Raw genomic sequence first — 27,927 nt, forward strand, 5'->3', positions numbered from 1 at the left:
CTTATATATTTATTGCTTGCTAGTAAGTGAAATTAATCTGCTATATTCTAATGGGTTACATGCAGGCAGTTTCATTATTTGGAGATGTATTTAGAATGATATGAAGCTTTGAAGAAAACATTTTATTATTACTTTTCAACACTTTGCTGAAGTTGATGTTGTCTGCACTAACATAATATGGTGTCTAGCCATTATTTCTGCCCCAGTCCCTTTCTAATCCACCAGAACTAAATCCCAGTAAAAAATACAGTATTTTTTTCACAGTTTTGTAGTCCTTTATTGAAATAGTGAAGAATGGAGGAATGTATTTGCTTTGTTCTGAAAAGCCAGGAAAATGGTAGACTTAGATACAGCTAGCACTTGGGGAAAAAAATCAACTTAGTTCTATTTTCTGTAGATCAGCCATAGAGTTTGACGCAGTAATACCAGTGCAGAGGCGTGAGCTAGGATTCCACTGAAAGCAGAAGCATTTAACTGTACCAGCAGTACACATCACAAGGCTTCATGCCCTCATCTGGTGGATTATCCCATGGCACAAATTGCAGGGTGTGAAGAGCTGCAGGTGAAATTAATTTTGGATGAGTGGCCAGGACTGTGTATATACACCATTCAGACCCTATTTTAGGGCAAAACTTGGATTTAAATGACAGATCCTTTGTGTACTGATCATATGCTCCGGGCTAAATTTGTTAACATGTGAACAGCTCTAATTTTTGCTGCTGGGCATTGTGTGGCTTCTGGACGTGCAGTAACAGCAAGGTGGCTCCTCTGAATTCTGCTGCTCCTGGCTGCTAAATTTTAGCAATGATACAATGGCTAATAGGAATATTAATATTAAACTGTGTAATCCTGTGAGTTCTTCTAATCTTTTTTTCATTTTTTCATTTAAATTCTTATTGCTTCCAAGCAGTTTCTAGAGGGAAGCCACAGTATTGCATGCGTAAACCTCAATGGTAAAGGATTTTAGTGAACATTACTGTGTAGAGTTGCTTACTGTGGAGGAAACTGAGTCCTGGAACCCTCGTACCTTTTGGATTGAAAGACAGGAAAAACTGAAAGCTGAAATGGTGTTGAGTAATTTTCAAACCACATATGCTTCCCTACATTGTTTTGGACAGTGGCTTCACGCCAAGCTCCTCTCAGCTCAGTTCAAAACAGAGTAATACAAACCCCATGAAGAGCATAGCGCTAATTTCCAGATTCTGTTGGCTCTCCTACAGCAGCCTTGATTTAAGATGAAATGGCATTCCTAGCTGTTGGCACCATCAAAAGTCTCCATTGCAAACTTAAAAAGAGGTTTGGGGTTTTTTTTTTGGCTTGTTCCGCAAAGTTCTGAATCTTTCCTTCCTAACCCCATGACTCTGCAGAGTTGAGCACCAGGGGACAACTCAGACGTCAGTATGTTAGCGTTCAAATTATGGGTATTCATGTTGCAAAACAAGTATCTTGCTGAGAGGAAGTCCAGACAATCCTGATCTTTTTCCCTTATAGCTGTGTGGTGCCCTAACTCTGCTCCTGCACAAGGCTTCTGTGTTTAGCCAAGCACAAATCCCCGGACACGGGCTGCCAAGTGACAAAGCACGTATTTTATGGCCAAGGACTCCACCTATACCTCTAAAAAGCCACAGAAGTCAGAGTTCAAAGGCCTGTCTGTAATCATGTGTTTGTAGGCAGCTTGACATTCTCACCTGACCTAGTTGCAGCAACTACAGTTGTTTTGTGCACACAGCAACTTTTTAATATCCTTCGCAGCTAGCGTGATGCCATGATGCTTTCCTAGCAGGACGCGCTGCAGAAACCTGGGCAGCTCTCCCGCTGCATGGAATTAGAGGATACAGATGCCCAACCATGCACGTTGTCATTGCAGATGGTGCAAAGCGTATATAACCATCCCTAACCCTGTTGTCGTTTTATTAACCTATTACTCTGGTGCATAAATGGCTGCAGAAGACATCAAGCAGCTGAGGAACCTCAGGAGTCATGCAGAGCGTGGCAGAAGCAGTTCTTGGGGCAATGCACTGTGGTGTGTCACGCTGCGCAGGGAGCTATGAGGAAGGACCAGATAAACCAGTTACGTACGAGCGTAGTTTGGGGGCATTAATTCTGCTTTAGTGCCGGGCTGGTTGTGGAAAGGTGAGTGTATCTTGGCTTAGGCCTGGCTCAGCACCTTTGAGGGTGCTACTCCAGACTGCGTTTTTCTATCCCAAATTAGAAGGGCCATAGTATCACAGAATCATAGAACGTTTTGAGTTGGAAGGGACCTTTAGAGATCATCTAGTCCAACCCCCTGCAGCGAGCAGGGACAGCTTTAACCAGATCAGGGTGCTCACAGCCCCGTCCAACCTGGCCTGGGATGTTTCCAGGGATGGGGCCCCGACCACCTCTCTGGGCAACCTGTGCCAGTGCTTCACCACCCTCGGTGTAAAAAATTTCTTCCTTATGTCTAGTCTAAATCCTTTATTCCTTGTCCTGTCACAACAGGCCTTGCTAAAAAGCTTGCCCCCATCCTTCCTATAGGCCCCCTTTAAGCACTGGAAGGCTGCACTAAGGTCTCCCCGCAGCCCCCTCCTCTCCAGGCTGAGCACCCCCAGCTCTCTCAGCCTGGCCCCGCAGCAGAGGGGCTCCGGCCCTCAGATCATTTTTGTGGCCTCCTCTGCACCCGCTCCAACAGCTCCGTGTCCTTGTGCTGAGGAGGTCGTGAAAGAAACTTGGCAGGAGTGAAGATGCTCAGTAATATCTTGCTTCTGTAGGTGACCTCTGCAAGAGGCTCCTCGTTCAGGCTGCGGTGGCAGCTGCTGTTTGAGGGAATGCGATACCCGTCCGCACGCTTGCTTCGCTGTGTGGCTTTCCAAATCCGGCCACGTGCCGTCTTTGATGTCCTCACGTGAAGAATCCCCTCCTCGGCCAGGGAAGTATGAAACAGAGCGGCAGCCAGGGCAGGTGCGAGCGCACACCTTGCTAGAGCCAACTGCACAAGCCACTTACTACAAATATGGGGCGACAGATAGGCTGCCCGTAAATTGCGATTATAATAGCTTCTGTGGTCTTTTTAAATTGTGACTTCTTTGAGGTTGGCAGTTGCTGTGCGATGGAAGCGGGGGGGCCTCCATCGTGCTTGAGGTGTTTCAGCTCAGCGTTGCCTTGAACGCAGTAGTTGTGCAAAGGCTGAAATTTGCCCCTCTCTGTTGCATTATCGTCACAAAACCTCATGCTGCAGTTTCTCACTTAAAGCTCTTTGCAGGACAGAGATGTACTATAAACATCTCATGCTTGTAGCGAGTAATAAAGCAACAACTACCAATTATGAAAAGGATTTTTCTGTCTTCCAGGTTGCACGGACCTTTCCATGAAAATATTTATAATCTGCTGCCAAAGGGCCCTGCTCTCAGGCACGCTTTATAATGCCGCGTCCTAGAAACGAAAAGCAGAGCAGACGCGTCCCGTGCTCCGGTCGCAGCCGACGGCCGGGACTCCCTCCGCCGGCTTCCCGGCCGGAACGGGCACCGGGAGCTGCACGGGGTGAGGATCCCCGACAGCAACCCGATGGGATAGGTAACGCGCTCGGCACGGAGCTGGTTTTGGGAGCCAGACAGCGTTAAGCAGAACTGCAGATGGGAACAGGACTTGCCCAAGTCCTAAGGTGAACACAGAACTACGCTACAACGCGTTTGCTCAGCGCTTACAGTGGGAGGCCCGAATGGCCCAGTAGCCAAAAAAAATTTATTTTTTTTCATGGTGATGATTAAATAATTAAGTTAATATGAAGAATCTCTGACGGCGAGGGGCACGCCGCTTCCCGGTGTCTGCAAGGCAGCGCTTTCGCCCTGGGGGGGGGCGGGCGAGGCGCGCGGGAGGCCGGGCTGTTCCCGCCCGCAGGCGCGCCCCGAGGCTGCGCCCCCCTGCCCCGGCTCCCCGCGGGGGGGGGAGGGGTGCCCGGTGCCTTTCCGGGCCGCGCAACTCGCGGCGTGGCGACCCGGTGGGCCGCGCCTGCCCGCCCCGCTGTCCCGGCGGGCGCTGCGCCCGGCGCTGCTCTCCCCCGCGGCGGGGCCGCCGGACGAGATTCCCGGGCGGCCGTCACACGCGCGGCGCCGACGTCACAGCCGCGGGGCTCGCGTCAACGCGCGCGGCGTCCGACGCTCAGACGCCGCCGCCGCGCACGCGCCGCCCGCCATGCCGCTGCCGGGGCCGGGGCCGGCGCCGGCGCCGGCGCCTCGCGCGGAGGGCGGGCGGGGGCGTGGCCGGCAGCGGGGAGGCGGGGCTTCTTCCCCCGGCAGCTCGCCCTCCAGCGGCAGCCAGGGCGAGAGCGAGGCCGCCGGGTGGCGCGCGAAAGGGCCCGAGCCGCGCATGCTCCGCCCGGCGCGGCCAGGCCCGGCGCGGGGGGGGGGCGGGAGCAGCGCGCAGGCGCGCGGGGCAGCCGCGGCTCGCGGCGCTGGCGGCCATGGAGCGGAAAGGTGAGCGCCGCGCGCGCCCCCCCACCTCCCCCCCCGCCGGGGCGGTGCCCCCCCCGCGCCCGCCGCCCCTCACGCCTGTCGTCCCCCCCCCCCCCTTCTCTCCCTCAGTGCTGGCGCTGCAGGCCCGAAAGAAGCGGACCAAAGCCAAGAAGGACAAGGCCCAGAGGAAGTAAGTGCGGCCCCCGGCTCCCCTCAGGCGGCAGCTCCCGCCGCCGGGCCCCGGCGCTGCCTCCCGCCGGTACCGCCGCCCCTTTGTTCCTCCCCGCGGGGAGGGGGCTGCCGAGCCCAGGCGGGAGCCGGGCGCTCCCGGGGCGGAGGAGCGTGCAGCCCCCTCGGGCTGGACGGGTTTTTAACGCCGGTTTACTTGGAGGCACGTTTCGCCGCACAGGCAGGGAGCCGGCGCGGCTGGTGGCCCGGGGCGGCGGGTTTTGCCTCCCTGCTCTCCGCCGGGGCTGGGTTTCCCCAGGACCTCACGGTTCCTCGCCCTGCCCGGTCGCGGGTTCTTTGGCGGGCTGCGGCCGGCGGAGCGGGGCCGCCCGTGGCGTGTGAGGAGGCTCTGCCTGCCCGGCCCCTGCCCCGAAGCGGGATGGGGGAGCTGCCGTCCTGCTGCCCCGCTTCGTGTCCTGCTCCCTCCTCGCAGGCTCCTTCCCTCGGCCCCGGGCTGTACCCGGGGGGTTCCTGGCGTCCCCTCTCCTCTCCGGAGCACTTCAGTAACTGCTGGTTTAGTAACCAGCTTCTCTTGCCCCTCTTCTCCCCCCCCCCCCCCCGCTTTTTTTTTTTTTCCCCCCCCCAATCTTGCCCTAAGAACGCTGTGATGCGTTGTTTCCTTCTTCTTCCAACTTTGATGCTCTCGTGTGGCTTCTCTCCTACCACAGGAATTTCACAAGTCTTTATATGTGGTGAATTTTTGCATGCAGATATAAAAATTAAAAGATCTCGAGTAAATACTAAACAATGGCTCCCACCAGACTGCATTAAGTGCTGCATTCAGTGCTGCTCATGGATTCCTTTCTGGTGAAAGGTGATGTAAATCCTGGAGCCGGTTCTGTGTGCTCGGTAAAATGCTGCTTATTTGTGTAAAATCTCCGGTACCTCAGGAGGTTTTATACTCGATGGTGCCCTAGGAACCAAAGGTATTTAGTAAGTAAGGCTCTGGGGGTGGGAGGTGGAGGGGTTTTTCGTTAGGCCTGGAGTAACGCTTTCTTAGTCACTTCCTCAGACAAATCACAGGGATTTAAAAAAAATGTTCTGGTTGTCTGCAGCAAAGGTTCAGTTGGTTTGAGATGGGGCTGCTGAGGGGTGAAGAGCATGAACTAAACTCTTTGGGAGATGTGCAGTATGTTTCCACATTGTTTTGCACATGTTCTTGCTATTTCTTGAAGACAGCATTAGGACAATTTTTGAAGAGCTCTCCTCTTTCTGTAGTATTATCTGCATCCTAATTTCTGAATGAATAATCCATTGTTTAATTCTATACCTAATTCTGTACCTGTTACTCTTTTTTTTTTCTTGTCCAGCTGCAGACAAACAATACTGACTGCCAATTGAGTCCACAGTTGCAGTTGGAAAGACTGATTTCTGTGTAAATTCTGAGGTTGCTAAATGGTAACTTTCAGTGCTGGCATGTTTTTATAAAAACTCCTTTTTAACCACGTAGCCAGAACAGGTTAACTGCACTGCTGGTTAGCTGTTGATTTTTCCACTAACCTTGATTTGAGTGGAGAACCATACTATTTGTAAAATGCTGTGTTTATCATCTTAAACTACACGCTTCAACTCTGTTTTCTGGTACCGTAGGTTTTCTGCCTCAGAAATTAAAGAAACTCGCATGTACTTTATGCTTTATGTTGTACAACAAAAAGAACCCAGCGTCAGCCTCTAACTCTAGGTGCAGTTCCACGACATTTATGCTATTTAAATACAAAGCTGCTCTAGTTAAATCTTCTAAAATAAGCTTGATTGGGTTGTTGCAAGACTTTTTCCATAAAATCTAAACTTGAAACCACATGGAATGTCCTTTTAACATCTAATCATAGAATCATTTAGGTTGGAAAAGACCTTTAAGATGTTCCATGGTAGTTGGTTAGATCACACACATGTAATGTTTTCTATATGAAGGGCAGTAAAAAGCATGAAACAAGTGATTTTAAAAGGTTAAGGTTGGTAAGTATTAGGAATTATCTTCTTGTGGGTAAGTATAAAAATGCAGAGAATGTTCTGAAGGGATTTAAAGCAATTCAAAATACCTTTCACTTTAGCAATGAACTATACCTGCTTTAAGTTTTCCTGTCAACCCAGTCTGGTTAAAAATAAGAAAAAAAACCACACAGGAAAGGTTAAAATAATCAAAATGGACTGTGTATAGTACAAAACTGGAAAGTTACCCCTTTTTTTCGTCATTCAGTTGTTAAAATTGCTGCTATTTAGGTTCAGACAAGACCAGCCTAAACTGGTTATTTACAGAAAACCCTTGTAAATACTGATTTGCGGTTCCATGTATAAGATTTTTTTTTTTTATGGGAAGGTCAACCAAGTTCTTCATTTTCTGCAAATTCAGGATGTTCCTATTTCTTCCCATCCTTCCCATCTTGAAAGTTTTATTGGTATCAGTGAAGGATTGAGTGCCTTTATCCTACCAGACTCTTCTGCAGAAAGAGAGCAGGCAAAGCTTCTTGGGAATATGAAGGTGAGGTACCTGTGTCTTCCCACTCCAGTAAAACTACCCCAAATATTTTGGTAGTCTGGAAGAATCATTAAACCAGCTGTCTCTAGTCTTTGCTTAGGAGGCTCCTACTTGCCTAGCCTGCTCATCGGTCCCGTGTCCGCCATTGTGGAGTTGGAAGAATATTGTGGCTGTCTACCTTTGCCCAGCTCCTGTTTCCCTGAGAATTGAGGAGGAGGAAGGACAGGGAGAGTGACAGCTGAATGCCGTGGAGGGACAAAAAGCAAGGCTAGATACAGGGAGATCCTGAGTTCTAATGTTGACTATCGCTGGGTTGCTTTGTGGCCTTGAGTGAACCGTTGATTTCAGTTCCTTCTTATCTCAGTCTTTTCCATCAAAAAGGCAAGTAATTGGAATAAAAATTGCTTTAAGCTATTTTTAGAAAATGAGGCAAGCTTCTGCTTGGCCTTTTCCTTAATACTAAGAATATGTCAGGAAATACATGTGTCAAAGCTTAGTTGCTAATAAAACATAGGGAGTTTGGTACGTAGGCTACTGCAGTGTGTGTTGCTGCCAAAAGACAGTTTTGCTGAAAGCTATCTGGGAAGTATGTGATGTATTAATTTTATCATTTTATGAGGTGCAAACATCTCTGGCACTAACAGTCAGTTGATTCCCAAAGGCACTCAAAAAAGCCTGTCTTTAAAAAAGGAGCTTGTAGGCTTACAACTGTTTTTCTTACTAGAATTTTAGCTTAGACTGTAAACTCTTCAGACAGCAGTATCCGGTGAGATGCATTCAGGTAGTTATTTTTGCCCAATTGTCAAAAATGCAGAAGATTTTTGCAGTTCTTTGTTTGAAGCAGTCACTAGTATCTTTGGAGTTCAGCATTGGTAGACAAATGTGTCGGGCGTAATATTCGCACTGGTCCTGAGGAAGGTGGAGGAGCTGGACGGTGCTTTCCTGGGAGCAGTTCTTGTGCTGGTTTTTTTTCCCTATGACTTCTAGGGAACTGAAAACAGAATTCCTGTGTTCTGGTGTTTCACGAGCTGTGTTGGATGGGGATGTCCGTGAGCTCGGCAGGAGGAAGGCGCGATGGGCGTCCCAAGAGTTCAGCCTTTATCCACCACGAGGTGGCTGCTGCTTGCTTTGCAGGTCCCAGAGCGCAGACCAGGCCACGTGCGTACTTGCAACGCCTCGGTGCAGTAAGGTAGCGTCTGTTTAGGAAGCAGTGCAGGCTCACAGGAGATTACAAGCTTGATTTTTGAAGGCTCCGCATGCTGTTTGGAGGGGAATGTTGCTTGGAGTTAGCTCTAGTGTGGAGAGAACGTCCATTCCTGGCTGAAGTGATGCTGGAGCATGCCGTCTACATGGTTTCATTTGAAAGAGATTCATTTCCTGTGCTGCGAGACTGTTGTGCTGTGTGAACGAAAGCCCGATATGTGAGGAAGATCTGGTAGTTACTTCAAAACTAGGCTTCTGTTTGAAAATACAAGCTTCTATTTGAACTAAAATACAAATATAGATGTACTTTACCAATGGCTCTGGTAATTTGTAATGGAATCAGGCGCTTGTGACTGTTAGACCATAATTGCCAGTAAAATGCTGTGGCTTTTTTTTTCTGTCGACGTTGTATGTTGCAAACCCTTAGAAGTTCAAACCGTTCTCTTTGTCCTAGGAAAAAATTACTCTTTAGGTTACTGCTGAGCTTAAGATCCAGAGTTTAAAAACCAGGCTACAAAAAGCATCCAGATTCAAAGCAGTTAGAGAAACGGACAAGAAACTGAACAAACAGTTCTGTTTTATAGCTTGTTTTCTCTGAAATGGAGAAAATAAGTGTGTTATAGGTCTGTATGAGAATACCCATCTACAGATGGGCAGGCCCAGATGATAATACTGCTTCATCAAGTCCAGTGTCTTGCTTCAGCAATCTATGTCTCAGGAAAAGTTGGCCTACTCATGCACAAAACCAAGGGTTCTGTGGAAGGGGTGCTGAACTGATTGTGCTTCAGAGCAGAACATTTTATTGCTGTAAGCGTGAATAACTACAAAGGTAGTGGCAGCCATACAGTTACAGTATGTGGCTTGTTCTGAAAAATGTACATGGTCTGAAGTACTTCTAATTCTGTATGCACTGGTGAATTTATTTAATCCTTTCTTACAGGCTCTACTGAGTGGGAGGTACTTTTTCACAGGACTGTCAGTAGTTCGTCCAGCTCCCTCTACTCCTGGAGTGAGGGCAATGGCAGAGCTGAGTTGGTACAGTACTGCTGTCTTGCTGCTTCTCCCTTTTCCCAAATGCATGCGATATTCTATATTTTCAAGAAGCTGGTTTACAGTTATCTGTAATTTTCTGGCCAGACTCTTGACGTGCAGTGAAGCCTCACTTCTTTCTTCCTCCTCAATAGAATTACTATGAAGAGAGGCGAGGAAGTTGGTAATTTTTCCATCTGTGCAGTCTGGGGAGCAGAAGATTCCTAGTGGAGTCTGGTACTTTCCAGTTTGTTATTGCATGTCTTGCTTGTATCACTTTCCTGCTGTCTTTGAGGAGCCCTGGAGTTCTGACAGCCCTCTTAAGTTCTTCCTCAACTTCCTTCTTCAAAACTTTGTCTGGGATCAGGATCTTGGATTATGTTTTCCTCACTTGTCTTTCATAATTAGTACCAGGGCTACATCTTTTGTAAGTATTTTGAATATAGATTTGAGGTAGAGTCAGAATGCGTCGCCCACGGAATTTTTTTCATTCAAATACAGAAGTGATTATCAGACTGTGACAGGACACAACTGAGGATCTGCTGGTTTCCATGGAAGTCCCTTGGTTTGTAATAGCTGGAATAGCAGACGGTTCTACAAACAGCTTGTTAAGTGCTTGTGTGGGTGAGTGGGTATGGGGAGCAAGAAGCTTGATTGCCTCTGTTATTTGTGCATTAGTACTGTTCTCATGTGAAATTCATTATTACTTATCTTCACACTGAACTCCCACAGATCTGCTAAACAAAAATATCCCTTGGTGCCTCTGAGTGCTGTTCTTTCAAAACTAAGTGTTAGACCATCTCCAGTCCTCCTGAGTTCTCAGCAATGGTATTCCGGTAGCTCTGGAATGGCTACAGCAGCAAGTACTGTGGATCTGCCATGCTGGCAGAAAATGCCAATTCTTTATTCAGAAAAATAGGGATGGAAGAGTGAATAAACTGTGTTAATCACAAAATAATGTAGATTCTAGACTTGTAGGTCCCCGCAATCTGTGATTTATAATTCCCCTAAGTCCCCTCAAATACTAAAAAATTTCTTGAGCAGAAGGGTAAAGTGTATACAAGCAGGAAAGTACTTTTATAATTTCAGACCTGAATTCATACTGAAAGTTTGAGTCTAAATAGTGACCGTATTTATCAAATGCTAGGTTTGCCAGCAGGTCTGCATGTAAGCATGTTGGAGGCTGGCACCAGAAGCAGTCTCTCTGACTAGATGTGCCTGTGCTGGTTTTGGCTGGGGTAGAATTAATTTTCTCCACGGTAGCCAGTATGGGGCTGTGTTTTGGATTTGTGCTGCAGACAGCGCTGATAACACGGGGATGTTTTCGTTACTGCTGAGCAGCGCTTACGCAGAGCCAAGGCCTTTTCCGCCCCCCGCCCCAGCAGCGAGCAGGCTGGGGGCACGGGGAGCTGGGAGGGGACACGGCCGGGCCAGCGGAGCCCAGCTGACCCCAGGGATGCCCCACACCGCACGGCGTCGTGCTCGGCACACGGAGCTGGGGGGAGGAGGAGGAAGGGGGGGACGTTCGCAGTGATGGCCTTTGTCTGCCCAAGTCACCGTTACGTGGGATGGAGCCCGGCTTTCCTGGAGATGGCCGAGCATCTGCCTGCCCATGGGAAGGAGTGAATTCCTTGTTTAGCTTTGCTTGCATGTGCGGCTTTTGCTTTACCTACTAAACTGTCTTTAGCTCAACCCACGAGTTTTCTCACTTTACTCTTCAGATTCTCTCCCCCGTCCCGCGGGGGGGGAGCGAGCAAGCGGCTGCGTGGGGCTTAGTTGCCGGCTGGGGTTGAACCACGACAGTGCCTTAACGTGATCTTGAAATTGCAGGCATGCTAAGAAATAGTAGTGACACGCAGGCTGGCAAGCGTACTTCCCTTAAAGATACATTGTCTTGATGCATGGATGTGAAAACGGGAGAGAGGTTTTAAATCCTGGCTTTTCACCATGCCATATGGAGCTTTCTTTTCCTCTTCCCCAAATGAAAACAAGGAATCCTTAACAGCACTTGAAGCGAGATCTCGCTGCCGTGGGCGTACAGCCCTGGAAATGGTTGGCTGGATGGCTGAGGTGGAAAGCAACGCTTCCTTCAGCGAGAGTCTGGGGGTGTGTTAGAGTACTCTTACCTGCGTCTCCTACAGTATGAGCTGCATTTGTCATTAGCCTTACGTTCGGTGAATTGAATTCTGTTTGGGGATGTTTCATGTGTGTAATTTGAGCTCGCAAATAAGGGATGACAGTATAGAGATTGTGCTGCAGGCAGCTTAAAAATCATTTAGGAAAGCAATTGTCTTTGGTTTCCCACAGACGGGCGTCATCTCTGCAATATCAAGGGAATGGCAAACTGAGGTGAAGAGGAGTGAGGAGAGTATCTTTTCTGTTTGCACATATGTAAGGTTGATAGGTGTGACAAAAGTGATTTGGGTTAAATGTATGCTGCCTTCCTCGCTTGAAGGTGGAAGGGGTCAGCTTTTGTATCTCTTCAGAGCAGGTAGATAGGTAGCATGGACAGTATTTCTGCTGTTATGGGACAAGGAAAAATACTTATTTCCTGTACAAAATAGATCTTTGAAGAAGTTGCTCTTAATGCTCTTAAATAGGAGAACCAAACACCTCTTTTCAAGCGTTTTGTGATGTAAGTTATCGGGATGGAGAAGACAAGTTCTGAGTTTTGATGGCGAAGTTCCATGTGGAGACTTGGCTGTTGCGATGGCTTGCCCAGTAATTTATAGAGAACAGCGAAGGAGCCTGTGCTGGTGCCAGTCCACAGAGAACGCTGCTTTTTCATCGCTCTGCCTGCGCTAACGGGCATGACCGTGGCCTCCCGTCTTCTCACCCTCCTGATGCTGTTGGGTCTACCTCGGCGCAAATCTGTAAGAACACACATTGTGCGATCGAGGCTTCTTAATCATTTTTTACCTTATTTTTAGTGTGCAGACCAGATAAGTGATTCTATGGGAAGCTGGCAAGAGAGTACAAAAGTGTTTTTTCCAAACTCTTTGAACACCTTTTGTAAGGAACAAGTGAGTGACTGAAATCTTAGTTCCTGCAAATAACTGTTACTGTCCCTGCTATGCGTTGCAGAGGTGAGCAGAGTTGTTGGGTGATCTATTCGATGAATGTGGAGCAAAATCTTGTCTACAGTGGAAAATTTTGCATGCTGTTAGCATGCAAACCTCTTCTAATATGAAGAGGTTTGCCAATGCTAAACTTGCTAAAAGGATGTTCAGACTTCAGTGAGCTTTTAAGGTGAAAGTGGCTTAGATATGCAATCAGATGAATCCACTTCTTAAACCTCTTGGTTTAAAACTGCAGAGCTAGCTTCAGAGTGTCTTTCACTAATAAACACTCCTCCGTGGCAGAGAAAAATCTCTACGTTATTACTTGCTATGTCACGTTGTTGCTGACTTGTTTCCCCTGTCACTTACATAAACCAGCAGGATAAACAGGCACAGGAAATGGCTGGTAATTCTACATCGTCAGAGGACGATGTTAAGTGCCTGCTGCTGTGAAAAACACTCAGTTCACCTTTTTAAAGAAGATTTGACTCCTGCTTTTTTGTTACTTTTAAGCATAAAGGGTAAGTTTTTCTTGTAACTCTGGGATGGGGAGGTTTGGAATTACTTCAGAAAATTTATTTTTACTTTGAACGCCCTTTCTCTCCTGTGTGATTGTGCTGGCATTTCTGTATCAAAAGGGTTGGACTGTCGGCAATTACCATGATCCTTGTCTTCATCCGAGCTTTGAATCCAGTGGACTATTGAATAGGCAAATAAAACCGGCTTGTTCAGGAAGATGAAACAAGGTATCTGAGTGAATTTCTGATTTCATTAGAGGGAAGATTGAGACAGGTAAACATCAAGAGAATGAGATGAATCTGTTTATGCTCAGCCCCTAACATGACTGAATTTGCAGGAAGAGCATCTGAGAGCAGCCCCCAGCCTTGCTGCAAGGCCCTTCACCTGCAATGCAGTGCTGTGCATCTGCAGCTAGGTGGTGGAGGCAAATCCCTCTTCTCCCTCACTCTTGCACAAAGCTGTGCTGCGTTCGAGAAGAACCAGCCCCTCCGCCTGCCGTTGATGTCCCCCTGCTTCCTGAACAGTGTGGCATCTGATTTTTAATGGCTCTTTCGAAAACTATTGGCCTGTCTTCGGGAATATCTTTATCAATGGGAGGCCGTGCTTCATGCAGGTAGGTTACCCTCTTTTTTTTTTTTTTGTCTGGTGAATTTGCAGTTCTTTGGGCATTCCTGAGAGAATAAGGACTTTTGGGAGGGTCTCTAGATGTGGATTCACACGAATTCCGTAAAAGATCTAGCATATTGCCTTAGCATTGCTGTTCCACATTGTTTTCCTTAAGTAAAATATTGCTATATGGTTGTAGAGAGACTCTGCAAATCCACTTAATTCTGGTGATTAATTAGCACATTGAGGGAGCAAAAGTAAAAGGTGATCAAGGTGTTCTTAAGTAGAACAGAGGTGGCTATAAAGAAAAGTACCCTAGAACGCTTGATTTTTGTGTAAGCCATTAACCATTTTTTTTATAGGCTCTTTATATATTTTATCTGCATTTTGCAACGTTGCTGACAGCTGTTTCAGCTGTCATCTTTAAATGCCGAGTATGGATTTTTCTGCTGTCTTTAGCAGCCTTTTGTGCCTTCTAGAGTACTGTCTGTGTGAGCGAAGCAGGCGGATGAGGGTTGTGGTTTTGTATATCAGTTTTTCTTTGGTATTAATACATTCTCTGCGCTGATTAAGTCTCTCGGTCTGTATCTGCAGTTGACGTGGTCACTTTGGGGGAAGAAGGTGGTAGGATGTAATAACATCTAATGAATTTTTGCAGGAAGGCAAAGGAATGAAATGTGTTTTGGAGGTGATTTCATAAAGGAAATAGCACTGTAGAAACGTATGTGACCTGAATACGGCTCACTGTCACATTAGTTGGTATAATAGATTAAAATATAGAAGTGAAATGCTTTTGGATCCCCAGGACAGACTCAGATGCAGACTACAGGGCGTGTCGTGTACGAGGCTGTCAGCAGCATGATTCGTCAGCCCCTTCTTAGGGGTGCAGAAAGCTGCCAAGAGAATGGGGTTTAGTGCTTCCAGTAACTTCCTCCTTGATGCGTGAAATGACTATTATTGAAAAGCATTGGGACTGCAGAATGGCATGATGTTTCTGTCTGCATCGGTGGTTCTTAAGATGAATTTTCTTTTGAATCCGTTCTAATCCCCTATATCTTGTGCAGTTACAAAAGTGAAAAACCTTGAAACAGCATTGGGGAGAATTACTCTACTTACGCTATGGGTGTGGCTACTGGGCTTAAATTTGCCTTTCTACCCAGTTCTGTGTCCTGGTTCTCTTTACCCTGTCTATAGGATTTGTTATATATGAGCATCCAGTCTCCCCTTCAGCCATTCTGTCCATGGCCCTTTCTTGCCTTTGCTACCTGCTCTTAGTTTTGGGGATAGTCTATGATTATTCATAGCTCAGTTGTCCCCAAAGGAATACAGCAATTTTAAAGTAGCTTTTTGACCTCCAACCCACACTCCATCCGGTTTCCTTCTTTCCACCCTTGACTTGTAATTCTGTGGCTCACGGCAGGGAAAAAGTCTAAATACTAAATATCTTGGGCTGGATCAAGCTATGGGGTTGTTAATAAATGTCTCATTAGCCTGGCAGCAGTGGATTGGGCTGTCTGGCAGTCTTGTTTTATGGTTTGGGACTACTAATCTGTGTTGCTTATCTCTTCCGGAATTAAAAAATCAGCAGGACTTACCAGCTCTGACAACAGACTGGAAGTAAATGTGTGGTTTGGTTGTGCCCAGGATGACCTTTGTAGCTCCTCTTTGCTTTAATGAACTTCAGTTCCAGATTGTAAATGGCAGAATGTGTGATTTCCTCCTTTTTATGCTCCGCAGGTATTTAAGATGGCTGTAGTTTTAATGTGTAGTAATGTATTTAATGTGTGAAGTCTCAGCAGAATGCAAGTATAGTAGACAAATGCTGAACATTCATTCTGCTGTATAACTACTCAAAATTGAAATATCAAATTTGTCCCATGGATTGAGATTAATTAGTATGGACATGGTATGACGCACAGGACTCCAACTCAGTTACAAGCTCTAAAAACTGCATCCGAAAGCCCACGTGCATTAGCATATCCGCTGGCGTAACCAGTGGCTGTCTTGGCAGTTACTCCTTTGAGCAAAATGAGTCGAATTTGAAATGTGGTGGAAGGCATCAGTTGTATCTGCTGCTTCACTGGGACAATAGTTTCAATACAAGAAACTTCTGCTAAGTCACACTGACGAGGAAGCTCACTGTAAAGAATGTTATCTCATGATTGTATGTCATTGCTGTAATGAAATTTGTTGCCCACCTCTTTGGACAACTCCAGCTTTTTTTAATATCTCATACTTCTAAGAAAAGAAAGCTTCATGTTGATACCCTGCAGTACTTGGCCATTAAACCTTGCCAATGCAAATGGGCTCTAGGCATTGTTTTCATTATAAATGCTTGCTTTGTACAAAAGGATATTGAAGATTAAACTTTGTAGGCATTTAACCGTTCCCTGTAATGCTTTGCAAAGTAAATAACTTACCTGTTTTAGTATTATCATTTCATGAGCTGTTTGGCTGCAGGCGGTGTGCTGCCATGAAGGAGCTGGGGCACAGGGGAGACAGCAATATGTTTTAGCTTGGGGAACCCGAACGCAGCTGAAACACGTGAGAGCAATGAGGTGGCCTTTGCCAACGTGATCTTCACAAGCAGGAACTTAGAGTAACACATTTGGTGAAAAGTTAAACACACAAAATTAGTGTTTTTATTTATGAATGTAGGAGTGGGGAAAAAAAAAATACCACCTCGGTGCCGGATTTCAATCCCTCTGCAATCACAAGCTCTCGGAAGGGTTTACAGAACATCTGCTCTGCATACTCCCACTTTGCTTAGTTCAGACAACTGTAACAAACTTCAGACCTTCAGTGAAGAGACAAACGAGAAATACAGCCTGCCACATGAGAACAGGAGCAATCAAGGGCAATATTAGGGATTTTAGAGTTCTAAAGTGTTAGAAGAAGGATTGTTGAATGTTCGTTTGATCTCGAAGGTGAAAGGGACAAAGGGCACAAGTTCTAAAACACTGGTTTAATTTTTTATTTTTTCCAAAGGAGTAAGAACTAATTGATGTTAGTCTTTAAAATAACATTCATCAACATTTAAATCTTCAGGTTGCATATGAGGTAACATCTGAAAACATAAATTTGCTTTAGAAAAGTCCTCACTGAATGAAAGGTTGAAAAGGGGTTCAAAAAGACTTAAGATTTTGGTGGGCTCACTAAGCTTTTAACTTGCTCTCTTGTCTGGCTTTTTTGTTCTTCCACTATAAAAGTGAATCTAGGGCATTAAGTTGTATTTCTCACTAGTATATGAAAAATTGTTTCTACCTACCTTGGTACTAGCTTAGGAGTAAAAGCATTTAAATGTGAAAATCGTTTTTCTGAAGGCTGAATATTGCATCTCCTCCATTATCAGCAATTCCTCATGTGAAATCAAAGCTACTGCACTGACGAGTAACATGTGTGAGACATGCAGTGTGTTCTCTTTCAGACCTGACACTCAGCATCGGGGCCCTGCTGCTCATTCAGAGAATGACCTTCCGGAGCAGGAGGAAGAAATCCTGGGATCAGATGACGATGAACAAGAGGATCCGAATGATTACTGTAAAGGTGAGAACTTGTCTGTTTAAGGTGCAAGATTTTCAATGTAATCGAGAAATTCCCTCGATTTCCCATCTGCTATAGAGAATGAAGAGAGACTCCCTCTTACTTTAGGTGTCTTTTGAAACTGCATGACGATAATATTTTTTCAAGCTAACCTGAAATAGAGAAACTGTTCTCCAAGGTTCCCTTCATTATCAGTCAAGATTTGGGTTGGAGAGCTGTTTTTAATGCATGTGTTTAAAGCTGTTAGCTTTTCCTCTGTGCCAGAGGGCTTTCAAAATTGGTAAAAGCAAGTAGGCATTCAGTTTCTTTTTGCTTTTCATCAGAAGAAAGACACTTTCAAATCCTTCAAATTAGTTTCAAATTCTTCACTGTTTTCTTTTGAAGATCATCATCTTAGTATCCATTCTTCAGATAACTGTGTCTGCAAATATAGTCTTCCACTTTCTCAGAGTAGAAACTAAATACAGAGCGAATGGAAATGCCACAGTGTATAATTCAGTATCAAAAGGGTCAGGCTGGCTTTTTAACATAGCAAATATTTAAAAAAAGGCAGAACACTGATCATACAAATTCAACTGATGGATTAGTTGAAGCTTGAATGTGAGCCCCCACCTCCAAGCGCTTTGTAAGACTACTTCTGTGATGCTATTTATTGTATATATTAAGTAAGACAGAGGGAGAAGCATGTAACATGCCATATATGTGTATAAAAAAATGCGAAGTAGAAATAGCACAGGGAACCTCAGTTGCAACGTTTCTTGCACTTCAGCGCTTTACTTCAAAGCATTTGCATTGCTTTTAGCATGCTATCCAAGTATTTGTGGGATCTTGTTGTAAAGCAAGTGGGAAGAAGAAAGCCATTGTGTGAATTGGCAATCGGTGCGGCTGTCACTGTTGTAACTGAGATCTTTAAGTGAAGAAGAGGGACTTCTGCTGCTTGAGCTAATGAAGTAATGGATAGCAATTCTATGCCCTGTTTGCGAACCAGTCAATCGAGAGATGAATCTTCCTGGCAAAGCATGCATTTCATGGGTGGTATTTGCTGACCACAACTGAATAGTAAGCACCTGGAATCTAAGATGTAATTCCAGGTTCTGGCAAAAAATTATGCCTTAACAATTACAGATTATCCTCTAAGTTCTGTTTTCTGCCAGTTCCCTTGTGTCTTTGGCTTTTCATGTCTTCGCTTCCATCATGGAATCCTCCTACGTAGTCAGCAGCTGAGAGATACTAGGGGTACGGGGAGGAGACTTTCCTATTTTCAGTGGTGATGTTAAACAGCAAAGTGCGTTTCGGTCAGGAAAGCAGTTGCAAGGGAAACTCCGTTGGGATCTTGGTGCAGTACTCTTTCACGTTACGGGGATAAGCATGCAAAAGCAATGTTGATATTTAGCTGTAAGATTCTGTTACTGAACATCCTAAGCTATGTTTTCCAAAGGTCGTCAGCCTAGTAGACTTCAGGTGCTTTCACTGAAAAAATAATCTTTTTGTGATGCTACAGTGATGACCTACAATGAAAAGGAGGAAAAATCAGTCATTCTAGTTCAATTATATCAAAAAGATACTTTTCAATCAACTAGAGGGTTGTTCACAGCTCTTCCTCTAACATACTGTATATCTGTTTTAGGAAGATCCAATTAGAGAAACATTTGCATTTGTTTATATGATTAAAAATTTAAACTTATGTGTCTGCCTCAAGTTGTGATGCTTGTTCCACCTACCTGCCCTTCAGCACTTGCGTGATCTCTTGATATATAAACTTCCCACTGTTTTTCTAGGTGGTTATCACCTTGTGAAAATAGGAGATCTCTTTAATGGACGATACCATGTGATTCGGAAGCTTGGATGGGGCCACTTCTCCACTGTGTGGCTAGCTTGGGATATCCAGTAAGTCTTTCTGTTCTAGCTCATGTTTCTGGCAGGAATGTACGGCATTGCACAAACATGATCAGAAAGCCTCTTTTTAGTTTTAGATAAAAACAAAACATAGCTGTCCACATCCTGACACAGAAGTTTCTTTTTATATTGTGCATGCAAATGTGCGGGAGGAAATTAACAGGAAAAACCATGTATGTGGAAAGAGTACTCTTGTGTTCAGCAGTCTCTGAAGTATTTTTTCGTTTTGTGAGAAATTACTAACATGGATGTTTTATAAAAAGAGACCCAAAGACAATCTTCATAAGTGCTTAAACCTTATTTTTCCATGATGCCTTAAATAAAAAGCTCTCTTATACGCAGAAGAATTAGGATAATCCTAGAGAATTAAGTTCTTTGTATGAGTGTTAACAGTCTCCAATTTACTTACCATGTGTCTGTAGAGGGAGGAGATTTGTGGCAATGAAGGTGGTGAAGAGTGCAGAGCACTACACAGAAACGGCACTGGATGAAATCAAGTTGCTAAAATCGGTGAGTGCCCTGAGAGAGGGGTTGTTTTTTCTTTTTTTTTTTTTAATTCTTTTTGGGGAGTTCTCATTGGTCACATGCTTGATAATTCTGGATCATCTACCTGCAAAGAATTTGCATAGGAACCTAACAGTGCAGTAGATCTGATTTCAAAATATATTCTTGCCTAGTAATTACCTCAAGGAACACAAAATTAATCCTCTCTTTCTCTGCAGGTCCGCAACAGTGATCCAAATGATCCAAGTAAAGAGAGAGTTGTTCAGTTATTAGATGACTTCAAGATTTCAGGAGTTAATGGTTCTCGTATCCTTTTGTGGAATAAAGGCAAAGAATTGCATAAGGATGGGAGTTCGCTGGGTAGCTGTCGTGTCGGGGCTGGTGAGCAATGCCCAGGCATCCCTTTCACTGGATGAATGGGAAGGAAACCCGCTGTAGAATCATCTGCCTCAAAGCTGCCTGCTAAGCTCGGATCCAGAATGATCATTCAGCCTGACATAATAGGTGTAAGTCACGGAGACGGCACTGCTTAGTCATGCTCTTAACATGAGAGATGGGGTGGCTGCATCTGGTTTGTGAATCATGACTGAATGGCTTAGTGTCCGAGGTACCTTTGTGGTAGGAGACCCCATCTATCTCAACCCCTCAGTTTTGCAGGCAGCCTGGTAATAACCCCTTATTTAAGTAAAGTAGTACAGAATGTTAAGATCACTAATTAAAAAGAGCAAACACATGCAGCCTATAACTTGATAATAAGGTGGTTTTCTAGTTATGGAAGCATCTTACCTTGGACTTCATCAGCGTTGTTAGGATGTTTAAAGTGGATTGCTTTGAAAATCCCCTGTAGTTCTGTGACCAGCCTTCTAATAGGCAGTGATTACTGGCAAGTCATAATAATGTACCCTTAAAATTTGAAAGTTGCACTTTTGTGCATGTTTCTGCTTTGCGGTACCTTGAATTTTATTTTGGTGAGAATTACTAGGCTGCTTGAGAGAATCGAGCTGTAGGTGTTAAACTTTCTAACACTTTTAGAAACCAGTAGCCCCATAATGTATTTCCTCTATTAACTTTTTTCTGGTACCTAGCAGCAAGTAAATGTTGACTTGATCTTGTATTTCTTTCACTCTTGTGAAACACGTGCATGCTTTCTGCCAGTGTAGAAGAAAAGCAGCCTAATAAACTCCTAGAAGTTTGGCTTCTAAAGCAAAGGCACAATACTGAATATGTCACTAGAGTGACTGTAGCTGTTGAGACCTTATAGACAAAAAGCAGATAATGTAAATATTGTTGAAGTCTAGGCTTGTCAAAACCTTGTTTTGCTGGTAAAGAGGCAAGGGAGGGTGGAGAAAGTAACTTAATTGTTCTGAAGATGACTTATGAAATGGAAATTTTATTATCTTTTCAGGTAATGCTGGTACAGAGAGATCTGGCATCGAGTTTTGCCTGGGGCGAGAGCCTAGGCTGTTCCAAAACATACATTGTTGGCTTGAAGCTGTCTCAGTGCTAGCAGGAAATACTAATACATGCTGGCCTTCTGTACCTGGCTTCCGCCCAAAGCAGGAGATTGCTACTGCTGCATTAGGACCATTAGGTCCATTAGGACCAACTCCATCCCTGTGTATTTTAGGTTTGAGATAACAACACTGGTGTGTAGGATAGGATGGTGCTGTTAAGGAAGACACCTTCTCTAAGCTGTGTCAGAAGGATGAGGGTTCTTGAATGTAAAACACTTAACTGGTATGGATTTCTTTTGATCCTCAGTCCTGGGCATTCAGGGTCAGGATGTCCGTCTTTTTCCTTGACTGAGTTCCAGATATCTGTATGGTGTTTGAAGTTCTAGGGCATCATCTCCTGAAGTGGATCATCAAGTCAAATTATCAGGGGCTTCCACTCCCTTGCGTCAAAAAGATCATCAAACAGGTAAGTTCCAGTTCTGACTGCACTGCTCCCCTCGACCCAGGGAGAAGTCTTTCACTAATCTTTCTCAGATCCAAGAAAACAAACCTGAAAAATCAGTGGTGTCACATCTCATGCAACAAAATGATTCTTGTGTTAATATTTCCTTTCTCTACTGCAAAAGCCTTCTGCTACAGATATTTATTTTATGACACTCAAACCATAATGGAAGGCTGGCTTTGCTTTTAACTTCTTCTTACCCTGGTTATTCCTCATAAGTGCAAGTATTTTTTTAAAACTCTGTCACAGTAAGTACAGTGCTTAACGATGGGAAGAGCAAGAGAAACCTGTTCTTCCTACTGGATGGTTGCCTAAGAAGAAACATCTTTCTACATGTGAGGTGGAGGGGAGATGGAAAACATGATTTTATTGTAGGGTATTAAAATTAGACTTTCAACTGTGGTAAGTTATGAGGGTAAAGAGACAGTATTTTAAATTCATAGCTAAAATCTGTATGTGAATCTGTATTTTCTGGAACTGAGTAGTAACTGCTGATCACATTAGCTCTAATCTGGAGTATTCTCCAACACAGAAGTCCTTCAGGTTCATTGGTTATCCTGGGCAATTTTGTATTTTCATGTCACTCTGTTTGCTCATTCTTTGCTTTTTCTAATGATCTATTTCCTTCTCTCCCCTCTGCAGGTTCTTCAGGGTCTGGATTACTTGCACACAAAATGTCGAATCATTCATACAGATATTAAACCTGAGAACATTCTTCTGTGCGTTAATGACCAGTATATCCGCAGGCTGGCTGCAGAAGCAACAGAGTGGCAGAGATCTGGGGCTCCCCCACCATCTGGCTCTGCAGGTGCTTCTTTTTTTTCCTGAGACTTGGTGCTATTTCTGCCCCACACCTCCAAATCATAACTGATCTCACTAGGGAAAACTTCCTAATTGAGTACAGTGGAACAATAATGCAAGTAACCTCTGAAAAGCCAACTGTAAATTGTGAAGTTAGTAATAAGTTGTAAACTCAGACGTGATCAGGAAGGCAGTCGTTTGTATAAGAAAAATGGAGGGTGGATACATGCATGCTGGCACCTGCTTTTAACACAGCTAATCTGGCACTGGTACAGTGGTAGGGCAGTCTGTCTTGTATAGCACACCCTGCATAAATGCTAATGCACTCGAAATAGTGCTGGAGTGAAAATGTGGTGAGGTACTTCTCACATTTTCTTCAAAAGTTTATTTCCTTTCGTTGTGTGATGCTGGAAATGCATTTCATGAAGGTCTCAACAAGATTATTTACCTGCTGTCAGTTTGCAGAAGTCTTAAAAACTTGTAACAGGAACAGCTTCCTTGACATGCTAACATCCCTAAAGATCTGAGAGCAAATTTTCTCTTGTTCCTAATTCCTCATGTTCCTCCTCAGAATATCCATCCGTGCCAATGTGTAGTTTTCAAGGCTCTGTCAGTCATAGTCTTACAACACCGATGTTTAGCTGAGTCCATCATAGCATAGCTTAGCTCAGGGAAGCTCCCTTAACTTTGGTATTTTAATGTTTTGGTTTGCATTTTCTTTTCAGTAAGATGCATAATACATGCAGTAAATGAAGCTGCATGACAGGAAGTTTTTTTATATGAGTCAAGGAAGTCTACTCTGGAATTTTAATTATGCATTTACTCATTTAATGTTTTTCTCTTTTTCTTGCTGTACTTTTGTAGAGAAGTGAGCCTTCAAAATAATGTTTGGTGATATCTTTAAAATGTTGTTACCAAATGACATAGGAAAAAGCTTACCTTAAGAATGAGGTTGCAGGTTTTGGCTATAACATACTAATTTACTGATCTTCCTTTCCCTTTCAGTGAGCACTGCACCACAGCCAAAACCAGTAAGTGTAAAAGCTTTCATGCGTAAGTATCCATCTACTGCACTGTTTCATAATGCAGTCAGCATTAAGGGAAAACAACCTTACCATATCAGAAGGAAAAGTGTGATTTGTGTTTGTCATAGACACAGGCATCGGGTTCAGTGCTGTCTTGGAGATGTTAGCGTCATATATCACCAGAATGAATAGTCTTTTTGGTGGTCTCAAGGTCTGTTGTGAAGGTGACTGTTGTCTGTGGACTCTGAGATCCCTCATTTGGAGAATACTGCAGGTTTCTCAGGTCAGGACAGAACTGCGCTGATAAGAGCCATAGACAACTGCTCCAAAAACCTTAATACCTGCTTTTTATTTGGAAGAACCGTCTCCAGAGTTTTCATCCCAGACTGCTTCCTCAGCTCTAAAATAAATTAAAACTTGATGTGGTTTAGCGTTATTGAAGTATGAAATGCTAAGTCCAATTTCTCTGCTTGCTTCTGCGTAGGCTGACAAAATGTCAAAGAATAAAAAAAAGAAGTTGAAAAAGAAGCAGAAACGGCAGGCCGAGTTGTTAGAGAAGCGAATGCAAGAGATAGAGGAAATGGAGAAGGAAGCAAGCCCTGGGCAGACACAGCCTGAAGAGGAGGAAGAAGCTCAGAGCCCTCTGGAAATGCTCATAAAAGTTAGTTCGCCAGAGGAAAATGTCAGCAAAAAGACAGGTATGGACGTAAAGTATCACTGGAGTAGCACAGTGTTGTCTTTTCACTCATGCTGGCATGAGTAGAGTGAGCACCTTTAGTAGAGGTGGCCATTTAGCCAGTTTGTATTGCATTCTACCTATCTAAAGAGGTTAGGAAATTTCCTGTTAGAAATTGAATTAATGAATGATTGTGTTCAGTTACACTTTGAGAACTACCTGCTTCTGAGGGCTCCCTGAACAAGCTTCAGCTATTACTTTGTTTAGATGTGTTGTGCTATCTTCTCCTTTTCCGCTCTTCCAGCTGAAGTCGTTGCACAAGAGCAATCTGTTCTAATGGAAAGCAGCGTGGAAAAATGTGTAACAGAAATAAATTGCAATGGAGTGATACAAATGACGGACTTCCCAGACTCCAGCAATCAAGGGTCTGTGCGACTTGAGGATGACCTTCATAATGCCAATGACTGTGGCGATCGCCCTCACGCACAGAAGAAGGAGAACTTCCATAGCTGTAATTACAGCCAGCATAATGGTGACTCGGAGAACAGGCCGCAAGAAGCAATGTCGGACTCGTTCGTGCCCTTAGGTTCAGAAGATTCCATGGTGTGTCAGCCCCCATCCAATGAAGAGCGATCATTCAATGAGCAGGAGATTAACCATTTGCAAGAAAGCATCCGGACAGAGATACCTTCAGAGGACGAGAATGAGAATAATAGCCCGTCAGACAACAAAGGTATAAGAGGAGCCCTGTGAGAAAGGGCTCCTTTCTCCTTGACGTGGGAGAGTTGTGTTATGGCACTTCACCAGAGTATTAATAGAAACCTCCATTTTGTAGGATGAAGTGATCAGAACCACCTGTTTGAGACTTTTCCTGCCAGAAGTAATTAACCTGACAGTCCTACTCTGAGACGTTGGCTGTTGATAGCTTCCAGTTGTAGTTGTACCTTAGTTTTGACTATTGAATGCATAAGTATTCCCACTTTTTTAAAAAGTACATATACATTTGTTTTTCAGTATAGGAACATTCCCTCCTTTGTATCAGGTGTTGCTTACGTGATTTTTTCATTAATAGTTAGAAATGTAAGTCTATAAATTGTCACTGGCTGTTAAATTATGGAATAAGTACTGTTCAGTGTGTCCTGATGGTTTTGTTCTTAACATGGAACACAGGTAACTCCTCTCAGTTACTTGAGATGAGTAAATGTTTTCCCAGAACTGGAAATGCAGCCTGACTGAAACAAAGCTTACACAGCGTAGGGAAAAAAAAGCCAACCTCTTTAATGCTTTTGTTTAAATATGATTTGTTTCAGGGGGAAAAAAACTGTAAGTCTTGTAGATTTAGGAGAACATAAAGCACACAGTAGTGTACAGCAGTTTAAACACATTCCAGGTGTGTGGGGTTTTTTTAGAACTTGAATCAATTGATAAAATTCTCCATTTTTCATCTTTGAGTCAAGGTCAGGTGAAGTATATCTGCTTGGAGAAGGAGGGAGAAACTAACATTTGCACTTTTTTTAAAAAAAATTCTGTAGCATTTTCTTGGCAGTGAAATGCTGGGGAGTTAACGTGGATGAAAAGTAGCAAGTGAAATTTAAAGATTTTGAAACTTGAACTGCATTTAGTTGGATGCCCCTCCTAGATTACTAGGTGTGTTTTGCTTCTCGCGGCTCTCTCCCAAATTGCTTTAGAGCTACAGCTAGATGTAATTTAGTGACTTAATATTTTTGCTTTCCACTGTGTCACTGAGGCTTTCCCAATATCTGCTTTAGCTTTTTAAACTGTCCGTGTTGCAGCAGTGAGTGATGGATATGTCAAAAAGATGCTATAATATGTGGACTCTCCTTCTTCAAAGATTTAGGAAGACGTAAGGGTTGAGAGGCTTGTTTTGTTTCTGGCAATGCCCTTATTTAAAAAGCCTGTCTACAGAGAGACAGACTTTTTAAGGCTGTGCAAAAGGTGCTGGGAAACAGTCACTGTTGCATATGCTCACTTGCCCCTCTGCTTTGTAACACCGGTCAGGTCTTAATGGTGGTGGCTCTGTTGTTTGTAGTGCAGACTGATGCAGATTTTTATACCTAGGCTTTGGGGAGGGAAAAGTTCGATCCATAAGCAAAACCCTTCTGGGTAGGGAGAGGGCTGTAGGGTTTGGATGACAGATGGTGACACTGGCCATGTAGCTTTAATTAGCTGTTGTACATGTTGCCTCTAGGAAAATCAACTGCTGGGAATTTCCTTCTTAATCCTCTTGAGCCTAAGAATGCAGATAAGCTCAAAGTGAAGATAGCTGACCTAGGAAATGCCTGCTGGGTGGTAAGTTTACAATCTTTTCACATTGACCATTTTAAACCTGCTAATTCATTCACAGTATGCCAAGATAGAAAAGAATCTGTGCAATAGAATCTTAGACCTGCTTGTGAAAAGTGGTGACAGTTTGAAACTATGTTGGGGGGAAAAAACAGGGGGGAGCAGGGACACAAAAGAAAGAAATGGCCCTCTAACATAGGGTTTCAGCCTGTGTTCTGGGTGCCTCGCTGGTCGTTAGATTACTTCTGTGAACACTGTCATATATGATGTGTAGAAGTCTGCATATGTGAAACTTCTGAAGGAGTCCAGCTCTCCTGGAGAATGAGAAAGTTGCAAACAATTGCTCTGATGTGCTACTTTTGTAGTTTATTACCTTGTCAAACCATTTAGGTGGATTCATGAGCACATGAAAGAGACTCATAAATAGTTTTATTCTTTGATGGTTGTGCTGTGCTGCTTTTAAATGTTTGACATTTCAAATAGAAGAAATGTCTATTTTACTTGGCTTCTTAAGTGGCAGAATACTTCAGATCTTATGGGAGAGATGAGTCTCAAACTCAGAATTGCACATCAGGCTTGCAGCGTCTGGCAAGGTGGTCTCTTATGTTGGTGTTGCTTATCTGCTTTAAGGTAGCTGAATCATTGCCCGTCACAATCGGATAGGAGAGTAAGCACCGTCTGAAACAGTATTCCCTTAATTCTATTTCTACGGCTTGCTTTCCTCTAAATTGCTGGACTGCTTTACTTAAGGAAGAGTGTCTCATGTAGAGCATTTAAGCAGTTCTTGTAGGAATATAAGGAAATATCTAATGAGGATGTCAAATTCAGATGAAATGTAATGGGAATGAGCTTTGACCTGCTCTGGCCTTCCAGGCTGTTGATTCTCCTCTTTCTTTTAAGCGGTCTCTAACTGTTTAGTAAAACATCTCTTCTGTTTAGCACAAGCACTTCACTGAAGACATCCAGACAAGACAGTACCGATCCTTGGAGGTGTTGATAGGATCGGGGTATAACACCCCTGCTGACATCTGGAGCACGGCGTGTATGGTGAGTGCGGCCATCCGGGGGATTTTAAACTCTGCAGAGTGTTCTGGGAAAGTCGCGTGTGCTGTGTGCTCTGGACTGCTGAGTCACTAGCCAAGCCTGGCAAAAAAAGCCCCTCACAGGTCTTCAGCCAACTTCCAGACTTGCTGAATACCATGTTTCCATACCACAGTTGGTGGGTTTTTTTATTTTTTTTGCCAGGTGTGGCTTTCCTTTTGAAAATCAGTTTTGTTGTACACCACCATCAGATTTCAGATATGGTTGTACTTTGTCATCATGCTTTGTGGAAAAAGGAGACAACTATGCAATTCTGAAGACAAAATCTTTTTATATAAAGAGCCTTTCTGCTGCATTCAGCACTGTTTCAGAGAGGTTTTCGGTATAATTTCATATTTTAATCGCATGCATCCTCTGCATGTTTGGAATCATTTTATAGTCTGAGTAATGCTGAGACGAGGCTGAAGCTGAAGTTCCTGTAATAGCTGGCAAATGTAGGATATGGTGATTAAAAAAGAAAAAAAATCAGTCTAATCAGTTACTGCGTATGCCTCTTTGGTGTCTTCGTTCTGTCTTTTCTACAAATCAAAGCTTGTTTTTTATATTTTAAGCTTGGAAAATAGTGAAATCA

The 27,927-nt window shown here is 44.1% G+C and overlaps 1 protein-coding gene across 2 annotated transcripts in view; it reads left to right on the forward strand.

Moving 5' to 3' along the window:
• Nucleotides 1-4,421: 4,421 nt before the first annotated feature.
• The window catches only part of SRPK1 (SRSF protein kinase 1), a 28,231-nt gene continuing 4,725 nt past the window's right edge, over nucleotides 4,422-27,927 (forward strand). Inside the window, exons 1-13 of one of the 2 annotated variants that reach the window (XM_075722410.1) lie at nucleotides 4,422-4,451; nucleotides 4,560-4,620; nucleotides 16,978-17,096; nucleotides 18,872-18,980; nucleotides 19,412-19,499; nucleotides 19,712-19,799; nucleotides 21,307-21,413; nucleotides 22,092-22,257; nucleotides 23,256-23,281; nucleotides 23,760-23,973; nucleotides 24,256-24,684; nucleotides 26,161-26,261; nucleotides 27,195-27,302. In XM_075722410.1, coding sequence (XP_075578525.1) covers nucleotides 4,439-4,451; nucleotides 4,560-4,620; nucleotides 16,978-17,096; nucleotides 18,872-18,980; nucleotides 19,412-19,499; nucleotides 19,712-19,799; nucleotides 21,307-21,413; nucleotides 22,092-22,257; nucleotides 23,256-23,281; nucleotides 23,760-23,973; nucleotides 24,256-24,684; nucleotides 26,161-26,261; nucleotides 27,195-27,302 — 1,629 coding nt within the window. In that variant the 5' untranslated portion in view covers nucleotides 4,422-4,438. Of the gene's footprint in view, nucleotides 4,452-4,559; nucleotides 4,621-13,375; nucleotides 13,558-16,977; nucleotides 17,097-18,871; nucleotides 18,981-19,411; nucleotides 19,500-19,711; nucleotides 19,800-21,306; nucleotides 21,414-22,091; nucleotides 22,258-23,255; nucleotides 23,282-23,759; nucleotides 23,974-24,255; nucleotides 24,685-26,160; nucleotides 26,262-27,194; nucleotides 27,303-27,927 lie in introns of those variants that run through there. The other variant, XM_075722411.1, reaches the window with a different exon arrangement.

Source organism: Pelecanus crispus, chromosome 17 (assembly GCF_030463565.1).
Source record: "Pelecanus crispus isolate bPelCri1 chromosome 17, bPelCri1.pri, whole genome shotgun sequence".
NCBI lineage: Eukaryota > Metazoa > Chordata > Aves > Pelecaniformes > Pelecanidae > Pelecanus > Pelecanus crispus.